Consider the following 25,618-nt stretch of genomic DNA (forward strand, 5'->3'; position numbering starts at 1 on the left):
AAACAAAGCATACTGGCTAGACAAGTCTAAAATTGATTGGATGATACGTAAAAAGCAGAAGCCATAGAATCTAAAATTTTTGCAAACGCAATGTTATTACAGAATAATTTAATTTTAGATGTAATGCGTCTTCTGATTGGCTGACGTTGTTTTGTTTATCAGCTCATAGACATAATTTTGTCATGTGACTGTGACGTCATCAACGTTTTTTCATGGTTTACTCCGATTTAAAATGGAATTTAGACAGTAATGAGGAGTCAATTATTTCTATGTCTGATTTATGAAATGTATAACTGATGTATCATTGAGCAATATCGCAACACACAGACATGTGATTGTCAAAACAAACACTTGATTTCATAGAAAATAAAATATTATATACAGATGACTCCATAGGGGCCATCAGGGGGTCTTCTAAATCTGATTTGATTCAAACTACTTCTAGGGCAAAAAAACATGTGCATGCCTATGGCATACAATCATAGCTTAGAAATATTTATAGCTGCTGTTTTAAATTTGAAAAATAAAATATTTGATATGCTTATATATATTATTCGTTGTAAATTTTAGATTGAGCAAAATTTCGTAAGTTTGTTCTATCTTCATCATGTTCATTCCCATATTTTTGAAAGGTATTGCAGTAAATACATTTTGTGTCTACTTTTAATTGCAACAAGGAGCCATATTTTTTTTACAGTTGACTATCAGGTCAGCCTTCAAATCCGAATTTGATTCATTTGTTGATGGTAACAAGGAGCACATATATATATATATATATATAGGCCTAGAAAATCAACCTAACAATGTTAGAGTAAATCTGATTCTTTACTTCCTCCCTGGGGGGGGGGGGGGGGGGGGGGGGGCTGGAACCTGTACTTTTCACTTTATACTTCTACGACAACACCACCTAGCATTGCACAGATGCCTTATCCCCTCCTCTAACTATAGCTGATAAAAATCAGCTTTCGTTTCGGGAGGTGTTACTTTCTCGTAGGTATTAAACAAGGACATCAAACGCAATACACAAAGTATTTTTAAGTGTACAGAAGTGATCATTAATACTCATCTCTCTCTATATATATATATATACATTTGACAATCAGGTCAGCCTTCAAATCTGAATTTGATTAAAACCATTTTTTTTCAAACTAGTCCTAGGCTTAGCTTGCCTGGGTATTGCTTAAAATTTAAAATCAAACCAAGCAGATTACACCACATATATGTTCATTGTATACACTTTTTTTTTCATTTTATATATATTTTTGTAAAACGTAACAAGTTCAGTGATATCTATATAAAAGTGTGAGACAATTCAATGATTACTTAAAATATTGCCAATAAAATTACCGCCCCCCTAATTAAATAGAAAATAAAACAATACAATACAAGAGTTTCATGGCATTTCGACTATGAACGTTTCAACTATTTCGATAAAAGCACCATTCCAAAAAATAAAAATATTTAAAAATATTGACAATACATTTCGACACATTATATAAGTTAATCTATGACTAGAGTTATATACTATATAGAACACACTTTTGCATAAATATTGTTCGAATAATATAATTTATAGTAAAAAAATGTGAGTTTAAAAATTACCTCCATTTCTTCCAACAATCATTTATTTAAAAAAATATCTCTTATTGATAGCCAGTTTATAAGTGTTTTGATTGATACTGTATTTATCATGTTTCTTTTATTTTGAACTCTCCACTGCTAAAATATTATGACATTTTTGTTCCTTGCCATTCATTGGTTATTTTATTTTGACAGCATAGAAAGGTGACCATTCCTGATGAGATCACCCAAAAGTAAAATAAATTTTTTGAAAATTGTATAAATATAATTTGAAATTTTACTACTGTATATTATGCGAAGCAAAACATCTCAACTCTTTACAGTAAAATTTTTAAACATTTGAAATACTCGGCAAGCCTAATTATTTGAAAATTTATTAAAATTTATTAAATGTCTCAAAATAAGAAAATACATTTCATTCAGTGCAAAATTATAATCTAAACATACCAAATGGTTCATAATGCACTTCATTCTAAAATAATTTATCAGACATTTAAAAAGCATTACAGATTGTTTTTGCTGACAACTTTATATCATAAAACATTAGCCATTGGAGTTTTTTGTTTCAAATATAGAAGATTTAAGAACAAAATGAACAAAAAGCATTTAAAGGAATCTTTTGTATCAAATGATATAAAAAATATATGCATAACTACATTTGGCAAATGTGCTATCATGCTTTCTGTCTTAATTTGACTAAAAATTCAGGAGCGGATCCAGAATTTTAGGTTAGGGGGTCGCAAAAATTTTTTTGAGTGAGGTAGAATTATCGAAATATTCTTTATTAAGCTGAGGACAACCCATGCTTTGCAAATTTTAGGGGGGGGGGGGTGCACGCCAGCCACGCCCCCACCTGAATCTGCCCCTGAAATTAGCATAGGATTAAAGCTTATAGCATATACCCTATAATAAGCAATTTACAATTGTTTAGAATAGTTCTTTTTCACTTCACCATCCTAATCCTGTTTGTTTACGAAGATTGTCTAAAAAGTTATCATCGATTTCTTCTGTTGTAAAATAACCATCATCATCATCAGTTATCTAAAAAAAAAGAAAAATATATAAATTAGTGCTGAATTAATAGGACTCCAGTAGGGTCACAAGGTCATGTTTAAATTGCCTCAAATCACCAGGTCACTTTTAATCAAATTTGACGATTTAACAATAAACATGAACTAAAGGTCACAGGTCCATATAAATGAGACTTCAGGTTGAAAGGTTACTTGCAAAACCCCCAAGGTTGCAGGTCTGCTTTAAGCATGGTGGAACTTCATTTATAACATACCTTGTACTAATTTGAATATAGTTTCTTACATTGGTACCAGTGGATTATCAGATTTATGAAATGGAGATAATTAAATATATAACTATCGACAGTCAGGGGCATTATTTAAACAAGTAACATTTAAAATTACCTATACAAGTAATGTTGAAAACGAGGCTATTTTAAAAATTACTTATATAAGTAACTTTTCTAAATATCATTTTTATAAGAGTCCAATTATACAGATTTTATTTTAGTTTTAACAAATTTTTACAGTCATCTGGTTATTTTTCCCATGAAATATAAAACCTAATCCTTCTGAAACACTACCGGTAATTGCCTTTCTGACGCACTTAGGTTTCATATCAACGCTTATGGGTCAAAGATTGGTCTCTTGGGACTATAAAAATATCGTTTTCCATGAAAATCTTGAAGGTAGACAGATATAAATAGATAGAAACTTTTGAATTAGTTAAGACTTGAAGTTATTTATAATTTGCAACCCAAAACTATTACATATGATCCTTAAATAAGTGTTATTACTAATTCTTTCAAAGATGTATAAAATAACTTATTCAAGTAACATTTTTGTCATTATTTTCAAAGTAACCCACTATGTCTATACTCCACTCAGATCTAATAAATTCTTAATTTTATGATATAAAATGATGTTAAAATTCATGAAAACTACATTTAGTCCATGCTTCTATTGAAATTTAATATAACTCTATTGAGTAATTTTATATTTTTTTAAAACAAATATTACCTATATAAGTATCTAAAAAAAGTATCTTGTTTAAGTAATGCCCCTGACTGATCGAGATTGGATCAATCTGATAATCAATGAGTAACTATGTAAGAATTGGATTCTCTAATGACTATCAAATAAATTTTCATATTTGATAAATTAAAATCCCCTTAGAGTGCCTTATGTCATTCCTGATTTCTACGTCATACACTTACAAATTTGGTGCGCAAGCACTTCATATATACATCTCTGGATCAAATGGAAGCAAACATTAATAAATACCACTTTTTATCAAGAACATTGAATCTGATGAAATATATATTCATATTTTATATTAAACAACTTGAACAAAAATTACTGATGGTGAAACTTTTTCCATGTAGTAAAAGATAAAGGTTATGACCTTTTAACTAAACCAATCATCTTCTGAGATCATCAGCAACTACAAGTTGATTAAATTTGTTAAACAATGGGTTCAGAAAGCGTTAAATTTCCAGTTAAGAATTAGAGAAAAAGGTTAACACGACTGACTTGCTAATTTAAACTGATATTGGACTAACTAAATGGCCATATACTTAATGTCCTGCAAAAAATCAATTCTAAAACTTATAACAGTAATCAATGTCATAATAAATCAGTGTTGGATCCAGGAGGGGGGTGGGGTCCCGGGAGTTGGAACCCCCCTTTTTTTTGACGATCAAGCTTTTGAATGGGGACATATGGTTGGAACCCCCTCTTTTAAAAATGGCTGGATCCGCCCCTATTAATACAAATGTTGCAACTGAACAATATTGATTTCAATAATCATTAAGATTCATCATCATTACAACTATCATGTCTTTCTGTTGTGTATTCACATATAATGCATGGTGGCTGTCTCTTCAACATACATGTATATATACATTTCCTTTTATTAAACAATTTTAATATCAACAGCACTTTAAAAATTAGCATTTGGACATAAATTTCTATATTTTTTGGTCCTCAATACCCTTCAACTTCTATATTTATTAGACCTTTTACCTTTTAAAATTAGGGCGTAACTGATGAGTTTTTTTTTTGTAGAGGAAATGCACCTCTGGCGTACAAAGTTAGAAGCCAAGTGTCTTTGATGAGTTCCCCCCCCCCCCCCCCTTATCTCTATTTATCCACCATTACTGGACATAACAGACATTCACATAAAATGTTGATGCCACAAGAGAAAATGTCAGATGCCACAATGCAAAAGTGATTGTGATATGACGTCAATAGTTCATGTGTCGTAAAAACTCGGGTCAACTGTCACAGATTCCAAAATGGTGATATGGTTAATTGTGTTTGTCTTATGGTGCATAGGCTGTGAACTTCTATTTTTGCAATATTCAAATTATTTCTGAAAAATATGACCATATACATTGTAAATATCAATTTTCTAGAACCCAAAAATTTGGAATTCTAACAACCTTCTTTCTACGCAGTATTTCTATAAATTTCATTTTCAATCACATATCTTATCTGTTGATGAGTAATCACACAAATTAATACAGACAATAATCCATATCTAATACTTACAAAATCTCCACTATCAGCTTGGTCCATTGTACTTTGTCCCGTCTTTTTACTGGTACCCATCACTAATTTTATTTTCTGAAGCTCAGTTTCTAGGTCTTGAGAATCTGGATGATTGGACGGGAATTCTGGTTTGGCAAATAAAATTTTGGCAACTTGTTTTGAAAGGCCTTGAGGGTCTGCAAAAAATCAGATAAATATTAAACATTTTTCAATGGCTTTATTTAAGCTAGGTATCATCAAGTATCTTTTTCTCAGATCCTACTTGTTTTTACCCCATATATCCCACCTCCAAAAAGCATGTCATTCCCCTCATGTACTGTCCAAATTTCATGAAGATTTGACAAAGTTATTGATGACTGAAAAACTTTAACCTCAGACTGATTCTGAATGTTAACAGTAAAAAAAAAATAAGTCCATTTACCAGTAAAATACGGAAGAATGAAAATGAATATTTTCAAAATTCTGCTCTGGATACTGTATTTTTGGGCATTAACAAGCTTCTGTCCAAATTTCCTTAAATTCCATGAAGGTTTGATAAAGTTATTGATGTCAAAAAAAACTTTAACTACAGACTGAACATAAATGTTGATTGAGCCACCACTGCTGACGGGATAGCTATGTCTCGCTTTCGCGACATAAATGTAGCAGGCTCAACAAAAATTGCTAAGAAAGAACTAAATAATCTAAATCAAGCCATTTCATCAAGCGATAACTTTTAACTTTAACAGTTGACAAAGATTATTGTAGTTTCATCATTTAAGGAATGAAGGAAATCTTAATAGTTACTCCAGGGGCGGATCCAGGGTCTGAGGAATGGTGACACTTGATTCTCCAAAATGGTAAAATAACTGTTAAGTCTAGCTATGCGATTTTTTTTTTTACAATTTAAAGCATAGTAATGATACTTTTCAACGGTGATGTGGTATGATTGCAAATGAGATAACTTTCCACCAGAGACCAAATGATAGAAGTTAGCAACTATAGGTCACAGTACAGCTTTCAACAATGAGAAAAACCCATACCGCATAGCAAGCTATAAAAGAGGTCTCGACATGACAAACGTAAAACAATTCAAACGAGAAATCTAACTGTGTTTATAATTCATAAGTACACACTATGTAAGCTTATAGTTCATTGCGTTGTACTAAACACCTTTGACCCCAATCCCTTTTAACCATTTATTAAAATTACCAAAATTCATTTTAGTGGCTAATTCTTTTTGTAATTTAGGAACATCGGACAGAGAGACAACTTGTAAGGCACTGTCAATCAAACTGAATAGCTCCACCTTATCCTCTTTACTCATTGCATACAAATCAGCCATCTGAAAATAAAAATATAGGAATTGCCAAAGACTTATTTTATTTTTGTCAAGTTATGTAACAAATATCTTGATGTTCCCACTGGTTCTGTTTGTTCTGGTTTAATATTTTTGTTGGACATATTATGATAGTATTTGTCTAGTCAGTTTTTAGCCCCCGACTGTGTTAGTTCAGGAACTGATGAAGTCCTAAGAGTTCTGCTCAAACTGATGACATATTTGCCACTTTACGTTGAAAAAAAAGAAGAAAATAACACTGGTCTCAATCAATTAATATAAAGACTGTTTTATCATAAAAACTCCCGTTTTAACATTTGTACAATTGACAATTATGTGTGTTTAAAGTTGACTCATTATAATCTTATCCTTCTGAAGCACCTGAGATCACCCCTGTTTTTTTTGTTTGGGGGAGGTTGTTGGAGTTGCTCAGGATTTAGTTTTTTAATGTTGTGTTTGATAGACTGTTGTTTGTCTTTTGGTTGTTTTTTTGTCTTTGGCCATAGGGTAGACAGTTTGTCTTAGACTTATGAGTTTAAATATCCCTTTTTATATCTGCCGCCCCTCTTTTACAGTAATTGTATGAGGCAAATAGTAACTACCAGTTGCTCTTGCATTTTCTATTTTCTCAATCCTTTTATTTTTCCTTAAGGCCCTAAAAATAATACCTATGCTTCCACTTATATGCTGAAAAAAATTAGGTTCAGTAGGTAGGCACATAATTATATTTATTAAAAAGTTTTCAACAAGGGGAAACAGTGTCCCACTTTAATATATACAAGTGCTTCTATAAATTAGGCACTGAGAATTAAGGTAGTCTTGGTAAGCAGAAACACATACCGGTATACTTTTTAAGGCCTTATTCCCACAATTTATAATAATTATTGTTTACTTTCATACCTGTTGTAATTTATGTTTCCAGTTCGTTCTAAAGTCAGTTTCACTGTCAAACTCTTCATCTATATACAGGGCTGTAAATTTTCTAACTACTTCAGCAATGTCTGATCTGAACCCTCTCAGACCATCTTCACTATCCATGCGCTTGGCTAGACCAAAATCTATTATTCTGGTCTGTATAACACCTTCAGATTCTTGAAGCATTACATTGCCAGCTGTAAAATAGAGTAAACTGCTTCATCGTTTATGTAAAATACAGAATCCAGTTCATAGTCATTTCTTTTCAAAATACGATACTGTGGATTCATTATTATTCGTGGGATACAAATTTCGTGGATTTCGTGGGTTAAGGTGAACCACAATTTAAAATTTTCTATATGCTTATACAAATCAGAATTTGGCAAAATCATGAAATCAAATATTCATGAAAATGCAAATTTTACTCAATCCATGAACATTGGTACCCAAGAATAAATGAATCCACTGTAATACTTCTGTATAAAATTAAATGCCATGCTTTCAATATCCATGCAGATCAAAAGTCAACAAAAATCTATATATGCTCAAGCCACATAAGTTGTACAGTACAAAAATAAGATTTCCAACAATAAATAATCTTGAAACTTGTTGTGAATTTTAATCCTGTCTTTGTAACTGGTGTTCTCCTGAGATCTTATCTAAAATGTATAAGGGTATGAATGGGGAATCCCTAATTTCTGTATTCACTAAATTTTTGGGACATTTTTCTGTACCTAAAAATAACACTCATTCTGTAAAATTCTCAAGAAAATAATTTTACAATTTAAATTTCTGTAATTAGATGATTTCTTTATTCTGTACATCCTTCATTTCTGTAATCAGTACAGTACCCCGGTATTACATGATTTTTTTTTTTTGCACCCCATTATTCTTTATACTTTTGCACCCCATTATTCTCTATTCTTTACATTTTTTTGCTCATTTTTCTCTATTCTTTATTTCTTTTGGTCATATTTCTCTATTCTGTATTTCCCCCATCCAAACCCTCATGTATGAAATGATCTAAGATTATTTCATTTGAGCTTTTGCACATGTAATAAAATGCTTACACAAAAAGCATCGAAATACAACAAAAAAAGATTATTTGATACCCAAATAAATAGTCCTGTTAATCTTTTCATTGTTTTTCTTTTTCTGTCATTATTGATGGCTTGATCAGCTTTTCTTCCACTTATGAATTTTGAATGTCTGTTTGGTATCTTCAGCCTCTATTTCAAATGGAGAGTATATCTAGCTTGTTTTAAATCTCTTTACATTCAACTTACGATGGAGATCTCTGTGTGTCCATCCTTTCTGATGCATAGTATGTACAGCTGATAATAAACCATGGAAGACATATAATGAGAAAGGTCTGGCTAAGTTAGGATCTTCAGCTCTGATGCTACCCATGTGTGTGTCTATTATGTCTCGTAAAGTAATGCCTTAAAATAAGAAAAAAATACATATATCACCATTATCTAATTTGTGTATGAACCTAATACAAGTATTCATTTTCTTAATTTTTTTAATTTATCAAAATAAATATAATAAGATACATAAATCACAGTTAATAAAAATAAAAATAGAAATAATATTTAAATCTCTCAGGGCACTCCAGCTTCCTCTACCATTAAAAAAATGGCCCCAACAATTTAGCAAATAGTGGTACAAGTGGTGTTTAACACCACCAATCAATCAATCATTGGTTCATATCCCACAATTCTTATATACCCTTAATTAGCAATATAAATCTCTTTAAACAAACACTGATAAGATTCTGGCTTAGGAAAGACCAATACATGTATATTGGGAGCAATCAAGCTGTGCATGCCAAGATCTTAATTTGGAAACACCAATAAGAGTATTAAGGATGTTTGCTCCTCTTGTTTTGAGTTTTTTTCGAATATTTGAAATCCTCTGGTTTTATCCATGTAGTGCCATTAAAAATTTTGCCCGCTTAGGATGTTTGCTCCTCTTGTTTTGAGTTTTTTTTTTCGAATATTTGAAATCCTCTGGTTTTATCCATCATGTAGTGCCATTAAAAATTTTGCCCGCTAACCCCTACTTTTCTTTTCATAATTTTGTTACATACAGTTCAAAAAACCATATTTGAAAATATTATAAAATCCCTGTTACTTTTTCATAGTTTTTGAAAGAAAGAATGTGCCAATCATAAATGTATTAAAATCTAGAAAGAATCATTTCACGCCAAATTTTCAATGGCTTATATCTCAAAAACAAGGACACGAACCTGTCATTTTTTTCTGATTTTTTAATTCTGTTATTTATATACTATCAATTTATAATAGTCTTTTAAAAAGCTTTAAAAAAGAGCCAAAATTTACATGTTCAATGAAGTACAAATTTTCTTTAGGCATATATGCAGACTTTGGCAAAGCAATGAAACAAAATATCCACAACATAACATTTGTCTACATTTCAAGAAAATTGGTATCCACGAAAATAAATGGATCCACTATGTATTTTTTTGTGCCTTGTACCCACCGTTATCTATTTTCTCCATGAAGATATGAATTCTATTGCCCTCAAGTTTGAAGCAGTAAAGAGCAGGGGGAATTCCTGTTTCACTTAAATCCACCCATGCCCTGATTTCTTCCTCTCTAAAATAGGAGATCATCATCTACAAATGTACAACACAAATAGTTCATTCACTCATGATTTAACCTTTGTCTATGTGAAACCAACAATATGCAAACAGCTATATTTCATCATGCTCATGTAAAAATTAAAAATAAATGTAATTCAAATAATTGTATAAACTAAATAAAAACATAAATGGCACCCAGGGAAGGCACTTCGAAAACAGGGTAACCATCTATAGATGAAATTTTACAATTTAGCTTACCATTCTATTGTATAGAAAAAATATTTGACAAAAACCCAAAACCCAAAATGAAAATTTTTTAAGTGCCTTCTTTGGATCTAATCTATGTTTTTATGGAACAGCCCTAACTACTTTACAGGGATATTTGTCATAACAACAAACATTGTTTGGACTCTAATGTAAAGTTGTCTTATTAGCGATCATACCACACCACCTTATTCTATATTGCATACAAAAACCTGGAAATCATTGAGAAAGGGTATTTTTGGAATAGGATATAGCTTCTTCAATAAGTAATTCAAACGGTTTACTCATCACATGATAGTCTAATTATGATATGACATTTCTGGAGGTATTATTTGTTTGCCAGTTGTATTTCCTGAAATCTATATCATTCTTCTCAGATCATCAAAAATTATATACCAGGCCTTGCAGTCATAAAACTTTCGAGCATAATATTCCTACTCAGACTCAGGAATCAACCAATCAAAACACTGGATTTGGTGTTTCGAGCACAAATTTTGTACTCAAGTACGAAGTAAAAGTTTAATGATCGAGGACCCTGGTTTGTGACATCAAAAAAGAATGACTCAGATTTGTTGACAACATCATACTGTCTGACATGGTGATATAAATTTAATTCAAATCATATCTATTTCAAAATTCAACATTTGGGAAGTAAAAAGCTATATGTTTAAGCATATAATTTAAAATTGCAGGATAAAAGTAACAATTGTACGTTGTACTAAAATATAAAATAATTTGTAGAGGCATTCTCATACCCAATATTTAAGATGATATAATGAAGAGATTAATATAAGTAGGAAAAAAAATAGTTCCTATTCCCTATATGATTATTTCTTGAACAGCTCTCAGGTATTGATTCATTTTTATAATATTCTCATGGATATACATTTTTAGGGATTGTGGAAAAGTTCAATTGTAAATTTGTGGACGCTTGATTATGTGGTTTGACAAGTGCTGCATGAAAGTCTATAAAGAGTTGTATTTCATTGAAGATTTTCATTGTGGTTCACCTATATTTAAAAGATACCAATAAACAGCTGCGCCATGAGGGCATGATACGCCCGTCATCCTGTGTGTGAATTTTTATGCAATAATCATAAATATTTTCTGACATACGGCGCGACATGCAAAAAACCCCCTTTTTTTTTTACAAAAAACTCAATATCTCTAAAATAAAATTTTGAATCAAAACCAAAAAGTATACAGATCTTAAGATTAATATAACTAAGGAGTGTGTAAAGTTTTAAGCAATAATCATAAATTGTTTTTGAGATACAGCGCAACATGTGAAATAAAATGCTCCGCAGGGCGCAGCTTGATACGACCGCAGAGGTCGAACCCTGAACAGTTGGGGGAAGTATGGACACAACATTCAAGCTTGATACAGCTTTGGATTTGGATTGTGATTAAATATTTGACACAGCATAGGTTTCTAACACAGATTGAATGTGGTCTAAGAACTTAAAAATTTTAAATTGGACATTCACCTATTATGGTCCAATATCCAAAATCTAAATACATGGTTAGATTCAGCATATCAAAGAACCCCAAGAATTCAATTTTTGATGAAATCAAACAAAGTTTAATTTTGGACCCTTTTGACCTCAATGTGGACAAAGTTAATAACGGGGCCCAAAAATCAAAAATCTAAATACATGGTTAGATTCAGCATATCAAAGAACCCCATATATTCAATTTTTGTTGAAATCAAACAAAAAAAAAAAGTTTAATTTTGGACCACGATTTGGACCAACTTGAAAACTGGTCCCATAATCAAAAATCTAAATACATGTTTAGATTCAGCATATCAAAGAACCCCATATATTCAATTTTTGTTAAAATCAAACTAAGTTTAATTTTGGACCCTTTGGACCTTAATGTAGACCAATTTGAAAATGGAACCAAAAATTAAGAATCTAAATACATGGTTAGATTCGGCATATCAAAGAACCCCAATAATTCAATTTTTGATGAAATCAAACAAAGTTTAATTTTGGACCCTTTTGACCTCAATGTGGACAAAGTTGATAACGGGGCCCAAAAATCAAAAATCTAAATACATGGTTAGATTCAGCATATCAAAGAACCCCATATATTCAATTTTTGTTGAAATCAAACAAAGTTTAATTTTGGACCCCGATTTGGACCAACTTGAAAACTGGGCCCATAATCAAAAATCTAAAAACATGTTTAGATTCAGCATATCAAAGAACCCTAAGAATTCAATTTTTGTTAAAATCAAACTAAGTTTAATTTTGGACCCTTTGGACCTTAATGTAGACCAATTTGAAAACGGAACCAAAATTTAAGAATCTAAATACACAGTTAGATTCGGCATATCAAAGAACCCCAATAATTCAATTTTTGATGAAATCAAACAAAGTTTAATTTTGGACCCTTTGGACCTCAATGTGGACCAATTTAAAAACGGGGCCCAAAATCCAAAAACTAAATACACGGTTAGATTCAGCATATTAAAGAACCCCATGAAATCAAGAATAAAACCCCATTGAAATTGGTCAAGAAATAAGCAATTTATAGGAAGTATCTTCTTTTGCACAATCCTGTGCTATTAAATATTTCTTGCTATTGCGCAATACTGTACAATTGACAATTTCTTGCTATTGCGCAATATTGTGCTATTGGATATTTCTTGCTATTGCGCAATACTGTGCAATTGAAGATTTCTTGCTATTGCACAATACTGTGCAATTGAAGATTTCTTGCTATTGTGCAATACTGTGCAATTGAAAATTTCTTGCTATTGCACAATACTTATTATATAATAACTTACACATCCTGTTTGGTGTGTATCTCCTACCATATCATTATTATTTGAGTTTAAATATAAATCAGAAATAACCAACTTAAAATGGAAAATTTTAAAAGAAACAAAAAAGGAAAAAAAGAAAAATAAGGAAAAAAAAATAAATCCCCCCCAAAATTTTTTGAACCCCCATTATGATTCATCACCCCCAAACTCAATCCCAGCCTTCCTTTTGAGGTATGGTACCTTGCAGTACAATTTCAGAGAGATCCATACACTTGAACACAAGTTATTGTCTGGAAACTAGAAAAAAATGTGTTTTTTGGCCCCTTTTTGGCCCCAAATTCCTAAACGTTTAGGGCAATTACCCCCAAACTCAAACCCAGCTTTCCCTTTGTGATATGGAACCTTGTAGTACAATTTCAGAAAGATCCATACACTTACACACAAGTTATTGTCATGAAACTAGAAAAATGCTTGTTTTTTGCCCCTTTTTTGGCCCCTAATTCCTAAAATTTGGAGGCAATTACCCCCAAAATCAATCCCAGCATTCCTTTAGTGATATGGAACCTTGTGGTACAATGTCAGAGAGATCCATACACTAACACACAAGTTATGTCTGGAAGTTACAAAAATGCTTATTTTTGGCCCCTAATTCCTTTACTGTTATTACCATAACCCCCAAAATCAATCCCAACCTTCCTTTTGTGGTATTGAACCTTGTGGTAAAATTTCATAAAGATCCATTCACTTAAACTAAAGTTAGAGTGCGAAAACCAATGTGTCTTCGGACGACGCCGGACGACGACGACGACGCCGCCGCCGGACGACGACGACGCCAACGTCATACCAATATACGACCACAAAAATTTTTTTGCGGTCGTATAAAAAAACACACACCTGTTTTAGTTACTAAGTCACGTAACTCAAAAAGTTTTTATCTTATTTTCACCAAAAAGTATACAGATCGTTTGACCATCATAAGAAACAACTATGTTAAGTTTCATGAAATTTGGAAAAGTCGTTCTCAAGTTAGGGTGTGACATGTTTACACTGGACAGACAGACGGCAGACGACATTTGTATACCATAATACATCCAGTCAAAATTTTGACAGGTGTATATATATTAGTATCCCACAAATCGCAAAGAACACACAAAAATAAAAAAAAATGTTAAATATATGTAGTAAACTTGTATTTTTAGTCAGACAGAATCTAGGTATCTTACAGTTTTATGAGCGCTTTCTGTTTGAGTTGTCTTGTCTTTAATAACAATGATATCTCCAGCAGAGTTGCCTTTCCCTAACACATCTTTTGTTCTTGTAAACTCTCTTCCTTCCCTGTAATAACCTGCTTTTGAACTAACCTGAAAAGGAAAACAAATTGTCTCAATCAGTTTTTCGATATATTAGTTGTGATTTGACATAATTTGAGTTTAATTTATTGCCTTTGGCAGCCATTTTTGATGTGTAGATGGTTGATTTTCTTATTTGATTAACCAAATTGAAACAATTGGTACAAAGAAGTCTGATAAGAGATCCTTACTAGAATTGTACTGATGAATTTAGCTATGCTAACCAAATTTCAAATAAAGAAAAAATTAGCATGAATCATGATTTATCCCGTTCAGTACGAAAGTGAACATTTTCATTACATATAAGAAAAAATCTACCATGGGAATTAAAAACAGCAAATTTTCACCTTTTTTTTCCTGATTGTAACCAGAGAGCTTGATTGAAATTACAAAATCAGTTTGTCTCCTCTCCGACTCGAAACTGAGACCTCTGTGTTACAAGGCAGCGCTCTAACCGACTAAGCTAAAGAAGTACTTCCTTAGCTCAAAGTTTACGGCTGACTAAGTATTTACTACATGTTCTCTAAGGGATTTTTCTGCAATGAAATGGAGGGTTTTTTTCCATACAACAGTCAAATTCATGTGGATTTTTTCCTGACCCTTTTTAACATGAAACTGCATGTGATGTTACATACTTTTAATTGGTGGTATTGTTACAGTTTATTTTTTTCCGGCAGAAGATTTGTCACAATAAATAGTTTCCAGACATGGTATTTCACTGGTAGATTTCTTCCGGAGGAGTGAAATTCTTTCCATCTTAAATTTTTGTTTCAAACGTACGACATTTTACTGTAAAATTATTTCCGGATATTATTTTACAATTAACATCTGTGATATTATTTCTGATAGCAAAACAATTGTTTGGGTTTTTTAATCACTACATTAGCTTTTATTTAAATACTCCATTATTAGTCCATAGTATTGGCAATGGTTATCAAAGGTACCAGGATTATAATTTAATACGCCAGACGCGCGTTTCGTCTACATAAGACTCATCAGTGAAACTCAGATCAAAATAGATTTAGTTTTTTATTAACTTTTCAATATTTAAATCGTTAAACATGACTAACTTTCTGGTAAAAATATCATGTCAATGGAAAATATCTCAAAGTGTAATAATTTCTCCTGGAAAGAATCTTACAATATGCAAAATTTTTTCTGCCTGATGTTATTTTATCCGGACAGAATTATGCTTTACAGAATTACACCAATAATTAAAGTCTAAAGAAAATTGTTGAAATTCACAATTCTTCAAAACTCTACTATACAACTACTCTTTATAGGATCAATTTAATCCACTCTTAATATTCAAATCTTCAAAGACATTTAATCTCCCACATACAGATTGGATAAAAAAAACTACCACAACCAAAGTAATGTTTTGGTGAAGTAACTGGGAGGTAAAATCATATATCTTACATGAGTTGGGTCTAATACAACACCAGATGGAGCTTTATGTTTCTTGAGATAATCAATCATTTCCAGACAGGCGTCCATCTTGACCTGAACATCATCATCTGACCGAGGCTTGGTTAATATATTGGCATTGGATGCATCCCACCATAGTTTTCTATGAAAAGAAATAATAAAGAAAAATTAAGAAAAATAATACTAAAAGAGAGGGGAAAGATACCAAAGGGATAGTCAGACTCAATTTAAAAGTCAAACTCATGAGTAGAAAATGAACTGACAATGCCATGGCAAAGAAAATGAACTACCTGAACAATCAAACTATAACTAGCTTTCAATAACTGCATTCTTAATTTACTAGGATTGTCTGTATTTCTGTTGAAGGTCAATGATTCTCTCTGGGCACTCTGGCTTCCTCCACCAATAAAAAACTGACTGCCACAATATAGCTAATAGTGCTGAAGGTGGTGTTTAAAAACCAACAATCAATCAATCAATCAACCAATAGCTGCGAAATTGCTACACTCAGATCGGTACTTTGTGTCTTTCATGATTTTGTTCCTCAATTTTATGCTTTGTACCCATCTAATGAGTCAAGCCCTTTTCAACTGATTTTTACAGTTTGTTCCAATGTTGTGCTATTACACCACTGTCCAAGGTTAGAGGGTTAGAGTGTTGGATGCCTGCAAATTCCCCTGTAATTTAATAGGTGTCATTTGTTGCTGTATATCCCATAAGTTTTTCTTTTGTTGTTTTGTGCATAAATCGATCAGGCCATCGGTTTCTTTTATGAATTATTTTACATTTTGGCTTGTCAGGGCCTTGTAAAGCTTGCTATGAGGCATTGGTTTTGCTCATTACTGAAGACCTACAGTGACCAATATCTAACATATATGTCATTTCTTTTATTTGGTCTCCTGTGGATACTGTAAAATAGATGTAACTGTATGCAGATTTTCCTGAAATCGCAATAATTAATCTCGCATTTTAGTCTTTTCTATAAAATTCACAATAATAAATGCACGTAATAATTTCTAAATTTACAGTAGTTGTCTCATGGGCAATCTAATCATACCACATTTCCCTATTCTATATGTTTTTGGAAGCTAATTATCCTACTTCTACCTTGATCTTTCGTCTTTGTACTGTATGACTGGTCTCTTCTGATCATCCACACCAATTACAGCTAAAAGCATTTAATAAAAAAGTGTTAAACTTTTATTTTTCATATTTCTTTCATAAATTTCAACATTATCATAATTCTGAACTATGTTTCATTTAAAATACCGCAGATATGCTTTAAAAATCTATAAATAATGTATAATGGAATGGATCGTAGCTGAATATATATGCATATTTACATGAATTTAGGTGAACTATAAATTCAAGTATTCAACAAGATATAAATTTTCAAAATTGGTCAATACGAAGATCTCGAGTATCTACAAAAATTTAATTTATCCTCATTCAGCAGAAATTTGTAACCATGAGATGAAAGTTTAGATTCTCAATTGTTAGTTGTAAAATACAGGAGTAAATTAGGCTGAACAGTATCTGAAATAGCTCCATTTATATATGTAAATGATCAAGTTTATTGTTCAAAGTACCGTTAATGGCTTCAAAAAGATCTTCAAAACAAATTATGGTAATACTAACAAAACAAAGCAAACACTTATTTGTAGATGGAATAAAAACAAAAATGACAATTTCAATCTAATCTCCATCTCACATAGTCTGAAGGTAAAAAGGTTTTACTATTTACATTCTGAAATTTGTTTTTGAATTTCTGTCTAAATTAAGACATAATGGCTTTTAAAGTCAATCCATAACCATTGCATTTATAGCTCCTTTGTTCAAAAGCAAGTTAATACAAATCAATACAAATCACGCCACTCATTTCTAAGCTGCAATGTACATGTTCACCACCAAAGAAAATTATATATATATAGATTCTACCACTGCATCGAGTGTGATACGATATTTATCCACGCGAGACAGTTAAATTTTCAAATTTAAAACGCGAGGCTTGCCGAGCGTTTTAAATATTTAAAATTTAACTGTCGAGAGTGGATAAATATCGTATTACACGAGATTTGGTGGTGGAATCTGTTTCTCTAATGATTTTCAAACAATATGCAGGCAAACTTCTTCTTTCTTTTTGAATGATATGCAAAAAGATGTGTTCTTTCTATGTGACGTCATCAGACATGGTCGCCTTTTTTCATGCCGTCACAATAGGAAATTCAGAGGAAAGCAAGAAAATTCTACGTCATAATCGGATTTTAACCAATGAAGAACTGAGATCAAACGAACCACACGTTGATTAAATTTTTGTTATACAATGGGTGCAGAAAGTGATAAATTGACGAAGAATTAGAGAAATATAATTACACTTACTTATATCACATGATGTTGGTATGATTTTTTAAAAATGATTGTGTACTTCAAAATAAATATACTGTTTTCATTGTTCTTTATATCAATAATGGGGCTTGTAAAGTCACCGATAGTATAAATTTAATAAGAAAAATCCTTATTTAATAAAATTTGAAGCGTAGGTATTTTTGAAATTCAGATACTAATGCCTTATCAGCTAAAAATAAATGCAATTCATTGATATGACATGAAACTTATGAAACAATCAATGTAAGTCAGAGTGACCTACTTTCAGAAAGAGTTATTTCTGTTGGTTGCAGGCTCATATGCAGTTTTCCAGATGCTTTTGTATACACTTAGTTGTATAATTTTAGGTCTCACAGTATTTTGGTTTGAGGTCATTAGACTCTTCCAGAGGCATTCTTTATACTATTCTTATACCAAGATATATGATTTTAGATTACCTGGTGTCAGATAACTTGAGTCCATTGTAACAAATTACTCAAATTACTGGGCAGGAAATGTAGGCTACAGTGATTTACATTAGGTCATAGACTGTGTTTCACCCTTAATGGATTCTTACACATCAAGTTCAATAATTGAATGATGGGTCAAACTTAAAAGGGGTCTTGGTGGCCAAGTGGTCTAAGTAGTCGAACTACTGTATCACTAGCCTGTCAACACTGGGGTTGTGAGTTTGAATCCCTCACTTGGCAGGTGCAATCTTAATTGACTAGGATTGTCAGTTTTCCTAACGAAGGTCAGTGGTTTTCTACGGCTTCCTCCACCAATAAAAACTGACCAACACGAAATAGCACATTAGTGTTGAAAGTGGCATTAAACATCAATCAATCAATCAATCAATCAAACGAAATAGAACTTAAATAAACTTGAAACTTCAAAATTGGTATTTGGAACTTCTCTGCTAAGAATGTGACATTAAAGAGTAGGTGAAGACTAGTAAACTCAAAGTCAGAAAAAAGAGTGTCAAGTTTTTGTGACAAACTTTCTTGGGAACTGCTGTCTCATAAAGCTAGCACATAAAATCAAGCATGTTGGTTTAGAACAAAGCATAAAAATAGACTTGGGGACTATATGGTATGATTTTTCCTCATTGTTGAAGGCCATACAGTGACCTTTAATTTCTTTTATCTTCGTCATTTGACATCTGGTGGATCTCCTTATTTTTATATTGGTTGCCTGTAAAGGACAAGCGGAAATGACAAAATAGTCCTATGCTGTTAGGTACAGGTCCTTTTAAATGAGATGTCAGGTCGCAAGGTCGCCAGGCAAACCCTCCAAGGTCGCAGTTCAGATATTACCATTTTGGAGCCACAACAATATACAGATTATGTATTATGAAAGATTGTCGAGTATTACTCTAAAGAAACTGTTAACCTACTGTACATGTGATATCTAAAGATTATGTCATATTCTTATAATATGTTTAACCATGTATGAAATTGCTACAGTGTTACTAATTATACAAGCATTTGAATCATCTGAAAATCATTTATGAATATTTTCATATTGATTCTAGGAAGTCAGTGATGATAACATGTATACATATAGATTCTACCACTGTATCGAGTGTGATACGATATTTATCCGCTCGAGTCAGTTAAATTTTAAAATTTAAATGTCGAGAGTGGATAAATATTGTATTACACAAGATTTGGTGGTGGAATCTGTTTCTCTAATGATTTTCAAACAATATGCAGGCAAATTTATTCCGTCTTTTCGAATGATCTGTGTTCTTTCTATGTGACGTCATCAGGCATGGTAGCCTTTTTTCATGCCGTCACAATAGGAAATTCAGAGGAAAGCAAGTAAATTCGACATCATAATCGGATTTTAACCGATGAAGAACTGAGATCAAACGAACCACACGTTGATTAAATTTTTGTATACAATGGGTGCAGAAAGGGATAAATTGACGAAGAATTAGAGAAATATATATATCTATTCATTACTTAAAATGAATAATAAAAAGCATGAAATGACAGCTTTCTTCATGTACATGAGATATATATAAGTCATTTTTATTTAGCAACTGTCATTATACAGATTTGTTGAGAAATTCAAATCTTATCAATGTTATGATATTTAGACATAGTAATCACTTTATATCCGTCAGTTTGGGTTTTTTTTAATTTTGTAGCGAAAACAGAAAATATAAAAAAATGTTTCTGTTACAGCACTGTGAAGAATCACAAACATTATCATGATTATGTTTGACCAAGGAGGTTATATAACCTCCTTTTGACCCTTTTAGAAAAAAAACCACATCTGCATGTAGTTCACAAAGTGTTAAGTTTTAAGATAAAAACACGAGAGGTCATTAAAAATTTTGTCAATGTATAGCATAATTATTCCTGATAAATTGTTCACAAAATTAAATGAAATGCATTTAAATTGACAAATGATGGAGATCTAATATTGTAATATGGTTGTCTTTTGTAAATAGAATATGTGTCTGTTTATGAGCCTTTCCACAAAAATAAGGTGTTCCCAGCAAGAAAAATCAAAATAAAACACAGAAAATTGATGAATGAATTCAAGCTTTAATTAATTTTCTATGAAATTTAGTTTTTAGAAAATAAAATTAATCGCCACATTAAAATCTCATTTATATTATAATTGTTGAAATGAAATTGATTACATCTATCAACATGATTAACTTTTTAGCATCCATTGCTATTTCTTGATTGCTTAACCACTAGTGGCAATTATTTTTTTTTGAAGTATGAGATGAAAACTTTTACAAGCAAATTAAAATTACTTAAACATTTAGCTTGTATCTAACCCCTTGTTAAATATTCTTTACAAAAGCACAGACATAGATAAAATCTATTTTTCTGTGGTAAGATTTTTAATTCTTTTTGCTGTAACCCCAATCTTTTTTTAGTGGATACTTTATTTCGCATTTAGCCCTTTCTAGCCCACTTTGTGGTGTTTTAATTTCGCGATTTTAAAATTTACTTGATATAGTTAAATAAGGAAAGATTTAAGTTTCACATATTTGTAACGATTTATATTTGCATTATTTTTCTACTTGCGAAAGTCACAAGAATAAATTGGTTTACCATATCAAATTGATGAATATATAAACCATTAGTCTGCCACATTTGGCCTGCTTGATCCAATCCCATGTATGTACAATGATGTTAGTTTGTAGGAGTTAACTGATTATAACATATATACAAGTGTATTATATATATACCAGTACCTTTAGTTACATTCTTTTCCTTAAATTATGAAAAAGACATTTTATTCCAGTATGCTGATTGGATAGATTTATTGATATATATACAACATTAAAAAAAAAAACAAGAATGCAAATAGTGTCGTGCAAAGCATATCTCGGATCCATATATGATAAAATATTAAGTCCTTCAGTTCAATAGTTTTTGAAAAAAGTGTGAAGAAACATTTGATTTCATTCATTTGTCATTCAACCTGTTGAAAAATTCAAAGTATTGGCAAACAGGGAGTAGGTGACCCACAGGTCTTAACAGCACTCACCAATACAACCCATCATTTTCAATTTGACAACCATATATGAAGTACTCTTTTCAATAGTTTTGCAGAAAAGTGTGATGGAAATATTTGTTTTCTTTCAACATTTTGAATTATTTTAAGTCTCCACATACTTAAATAAACTTAGATAGTGTCCACATGTGGACACAGATGATGCCCCCGCTTGCATATCATATAGTTATAAAGGGACATAACTGAAGAACGGTAAGAGTGACGCTACCAAAATTTGAACTTGATCTGAGTTTTGTGGTAATAAGCATTGTGTGTAAGTCTCATAACATTTGGTTGAGGCTAACTTTAGTAGAGAACAGAAACTAAAAATTCAGCAATTTTTCTATTTGTAAACACGCATAACTCTAGAATGGTAAAAGTGTTGCCACCAAATTTCGTACTTAATCTGTATTATGTAGTAATAAGCATTGTGTATAAGTTTCATAACATTTGGTTGAGGCAAACTAAAGTTAGAAACAGAAACAAAAAATTTCTACTTGATCTTAGTTTTGTGGTAATGAATATTGTGTATAGGTTTCATAATGTTTGGTTGGGGCAAACTTAAGTTACAGAATGGAAACTAAAAATTTTGCAATCTTTTGATTTATAAAGGGGCATAACTCAATAATGGTTAAAGTGACACTACCCAAATTCAACTTGTGGAAGTCATTGGAAGTCAAAATTAAACATTGCATTGTATAAAGCATTGATTGTAGTTGATTCAACTATAATCATGGACAAAGGAAGATAACTCCAATTTTAAAAATTACTTGATATTTAGAAGAAAATAAAAATTTTGCAATTTTTCCATTTATAAAGGGGCATAACTCTAGAATGGTTAAAGTAAAGGCAAACTCAAGTTAGAGAACGGAAACCAATTTTGGGACGTACGTACGTACAGACGGACAAGGGTAAAACTTAATGCCCCCACCGCTACGGCGGGGACATAAAAAACTAAATAATCATACTATTTTGACTCTATATTCATATATTGATACTCACCCTCATTCTTTCTAAGACTTTGTAATAAAAGTACAGTCCTGGCTTGGGATGTAGGTGACAGATCTTGGACCAACTCTGTCAGGTCATCTGAAACTGATTGAGACATGATCTGTACAACTTTTATTTTAATACCCATCTTGAAAATATTTTTTTTGTTAATCGTTATCAAAGTTTAAAAAAATCCAATTTCATTTTATAAAAGAGGGCAATCCTAAATAAAAGTAACCCTTTTAAGGTGTTGCATCATTTTGATAAAATGTGATTTCTGATCATTGAAGGTAAAAATAATTTTCGTATACTGCACTGACCTTAACAACAGTAAATTAAGAAACTGTTGTAAATAAAGGATCTTAACTTATCCTGTCAGGAAGCAAGTCAAGATCAGGGATGGGCACGATTACTGACAAATGTAATCGATTAATAATCGATTACTTGAAGGATATTTGTGTATTCGATTAATAATCGATTACTCTGATTTTTGTATGTAATCGATTGCAATCGATTACTTTATCAAAAGTAATTACATTACTTTTTCGATTACTGTCAATTACATGCTACAATATAACCAAAAAATAAAAAAGTAAGTTAAACATAAATATGTTGTTCAACGTATGTATAGTGGAAATTTAGACCTTTATAAAAACAGTATTTAAAGCATTGTTTTGAAATGTTAAGTTAACAGTTGTTTACTAGATGGAAGCTCTTACTGAGGATCCGAAATATTCAAAAATTCTTGAAATTTTGGTTTTCAACATGGGTGAGTGGTGATAAATTTCTTGCAATGACATGGCATGGCTTCGGTCAATTCTTTACATTTTAGGTTATTTTCTCCATGTTTTGCAAATTTTTGCTGTCATACTGACTTAAGTAAGGTATTTTGTATTTACTCATTTTTAACAGGTATATTTGAATATAGTTCATTACAATGTTAGAAGATTCCTCTGAAAAAAATATCAAAAAGTAGAATAATTAACTAGTTCAGCTAATTTTAAAGATGTAAATTTATAATATTTATAATTAATACATGCATGAATTAATCCAGTTGTTTGGATAGCCTCCCTAATTACAGGTTATAAAACTGCCAATAGGGTATATTTTATAACCTGGGGCAATATAATGTAAATCTCCTCTTAATTAGACATAATTGAAATCAAAAACAAAGTTGGCATGTCATTGATTAGAAGTCCTTGATCATCTGATTAGTAAAGACAAGAAGTCAGTTGAGAATTTTTTATGCTCTATTCAAAATTATAAACAATATATATTTTTAGTGTCAAAATGGGATACATGTACCTATTTCTGAACAAGAATTTCAATGCATAGTCATTGGTACATTGTCAAAAGGATTTTGTGAACTTTCTAATTTTTTATATCATAATATTATGACGAATCAACTGTTTATCTGTTCTAGCTAAAATTCCAACTCTTATTGAAAACTGAGCTTCAATGTCAATGTAGTACAGAACTTAACACAAGACTCATTTCTTATTTTAATCTATTTTCTTATTTCAAAATAAAAGGTCTTTAAATTATTGATAAGCATTGAAGACAGTAAAGTCAATTGTTTCAAAGCTGATTATATACAGTAAAATTTGGTAGGAGATCTGGTTGATCATAATGCAGCTATAGACAATAGAAACAAATAAGGCATTTGATAAACTCTGAAGACTTTTTAATACATTCTATTTTATCTGTACTATAAAGTGATGAATGCTTACATATTTTCATTTAAAATAGGTTATATTTCATCAAACTATTTTACTAAAGTAATCGAAATGTAATCGAAAAGTAATCGATGATTACATCATAATTTTTGCTGTAATCGATTAAATTACGATTACTTGTAATCGAAAATGTCTTCGATTACAGATTACTGTCGATTACTGGAAAAAATGTAATCAATTACAATTGATTACGATTACAGATTACGATTACCCCATCCCTGGTCAAGATTAAAATCAGATCTATTTTTTAATCACTATTATTTTAGATTTTTGTTTTTGACATTCAAACTTTAAACAAAGCAGAGTTAAAATATATGGTTTGCCGTTCATAAAACAATCATTCCTTAATTACAACCACTTCATTGAACTTTGGTGGCTAGTTGTCTCATTGGCAATCATAACACAACTTCTTATTTTTAAATCAGAATATATATGCACTGCCGCATTCATCCCATAACAAATAGATTGGACTAGAGGGCATGATAGCCTTGCAAGTAAAATTAAATGAAAACTAGAAAGTCTTCTCCAAAATCTGTCCATGACTCCATGTGATCATTTTAAATTTAAAAAAACTTACGACCACTCTCCTGAATATCAATAGGTTGTGTATGAAGAACCCTCTGAGAATCGGTTTCTGTTGTCATGGTTACTGGTCAAATCGTCTTGAAATGTATTCACATGCTGTCTGCGTATTATATCACAGCATTATACAAGTAAGCAGGAGTTTATTAAGTCTGAAAAGACACAAATAGAACTCTGAGATAATTAATGATATATATCCCATTTTAAAAGACAGGCCGAAGATACCGAATGGAATATTCAAACTCATATATCGAAAACAAACTGACATTGCTATGGCAGAAAATGAAAATGACAAAAAGACAAACAACAGTACACAAAACACAAACTGGAGATTGGGCAACGCAAACCCTACCAAAAACTGGAGTTGGTTTCTGGAAGGGGAAGCAGATTCTGTCCGACATGTGGCACCTGTTGTGTTGCTCATGTAACTACAAACCCATTGATAAGTCTAATTAGGTAGGTCACATTAGAGGAAACTAGGGTGAATAAAGTATTCAATTAATCAGGCAGTTGATGAAGAGAAATGAATCTGAAAACCAATTATTATGATAACAAATTTCAGGAAGCTCTTATTTGCATTTCTATTGAAAAATGCAACAAAAAATTCCATACATTTTTTGTC

At 31.4% G+C, this 25,618-nt stretch overlaps 1 protein-coding gene across 2 annotated transcripts in view; it reads right to left on the reverse strand.

Annotated features, from left to right (window-relative positions):
• Nucleotides 1–704: 704 nt before the first annotated feature.
• LOC127723678 (uncharacterized) overlaps nt 705–25,618 on the reverse strand; it is a 32,200-nt gene continuing 7,286 nt past the window's right edge. The window contains exons 2-12 of one of the 2 annotated variants that reach the window (XM_052230415.1): nt 24,992–25,148; nt 22,691–22,783; nt 16,907–16,967; nt 15,791–15,941; nt 14,246–14,383; nt 9,883–10,018; nt 8,664–8,819; nt 7,363–7,574; nt 6,336–6,468; nt 5,145–5,320; nt 705–2,622 (exon numbers count right to left, since the gene is read on the reverse strand). In XM_052230415.1, coding sequence (XP_052086375.1) covers nt 2,530–2,622; nt 5,145–5,320; nt 6,336–6,468; nt 7,363–7,574; nt 8,664–8,819; nt 9,883–10,018; nt 14,246–14,383; nt 15,791–15,941; nt 16,907–16,967; nt 22,691–22,783; nt 24,992–25,058 — 1,416 coding nt within the window. In that variant the 5' untranslated portion in view covers nt 25,059–25,148 and the 3' untranslated portion in view covers nt 705–2,529. Of the gene's footprint in view, nt 2,623–5,144; nt 5,321–6,335; nt 6,469–7,362; nt 7,575–8,663; nt 8,820–9,882; nt 10,019–14,245; nt 14,384–15,790; nt 15,942–16,906; nt 16,968–21,386; nt 21,406–22,690; nt 22,784–24,991; nt 25,149–25,618 lie in introns of those variants that run through there. The other variant, XM_052230416.1, reaches the window with a different exon arrangement.

The sequence above is a fragment of the Mytilus californianus genome, unplaced genomic scaffold (assembly GCF_021869535.1).
Source record: "Mytilus californianus isolate M0D057914Y unplaced genomic scaffold, xbMytCali1.0.p SCAF_13, whole genome shotgun sequence".
NCBI lineage: Eukaryota > Metazoa > Mollusca > Bivalvia > Mytilida > Mytilidae > Mytilus > Mytilus californianus.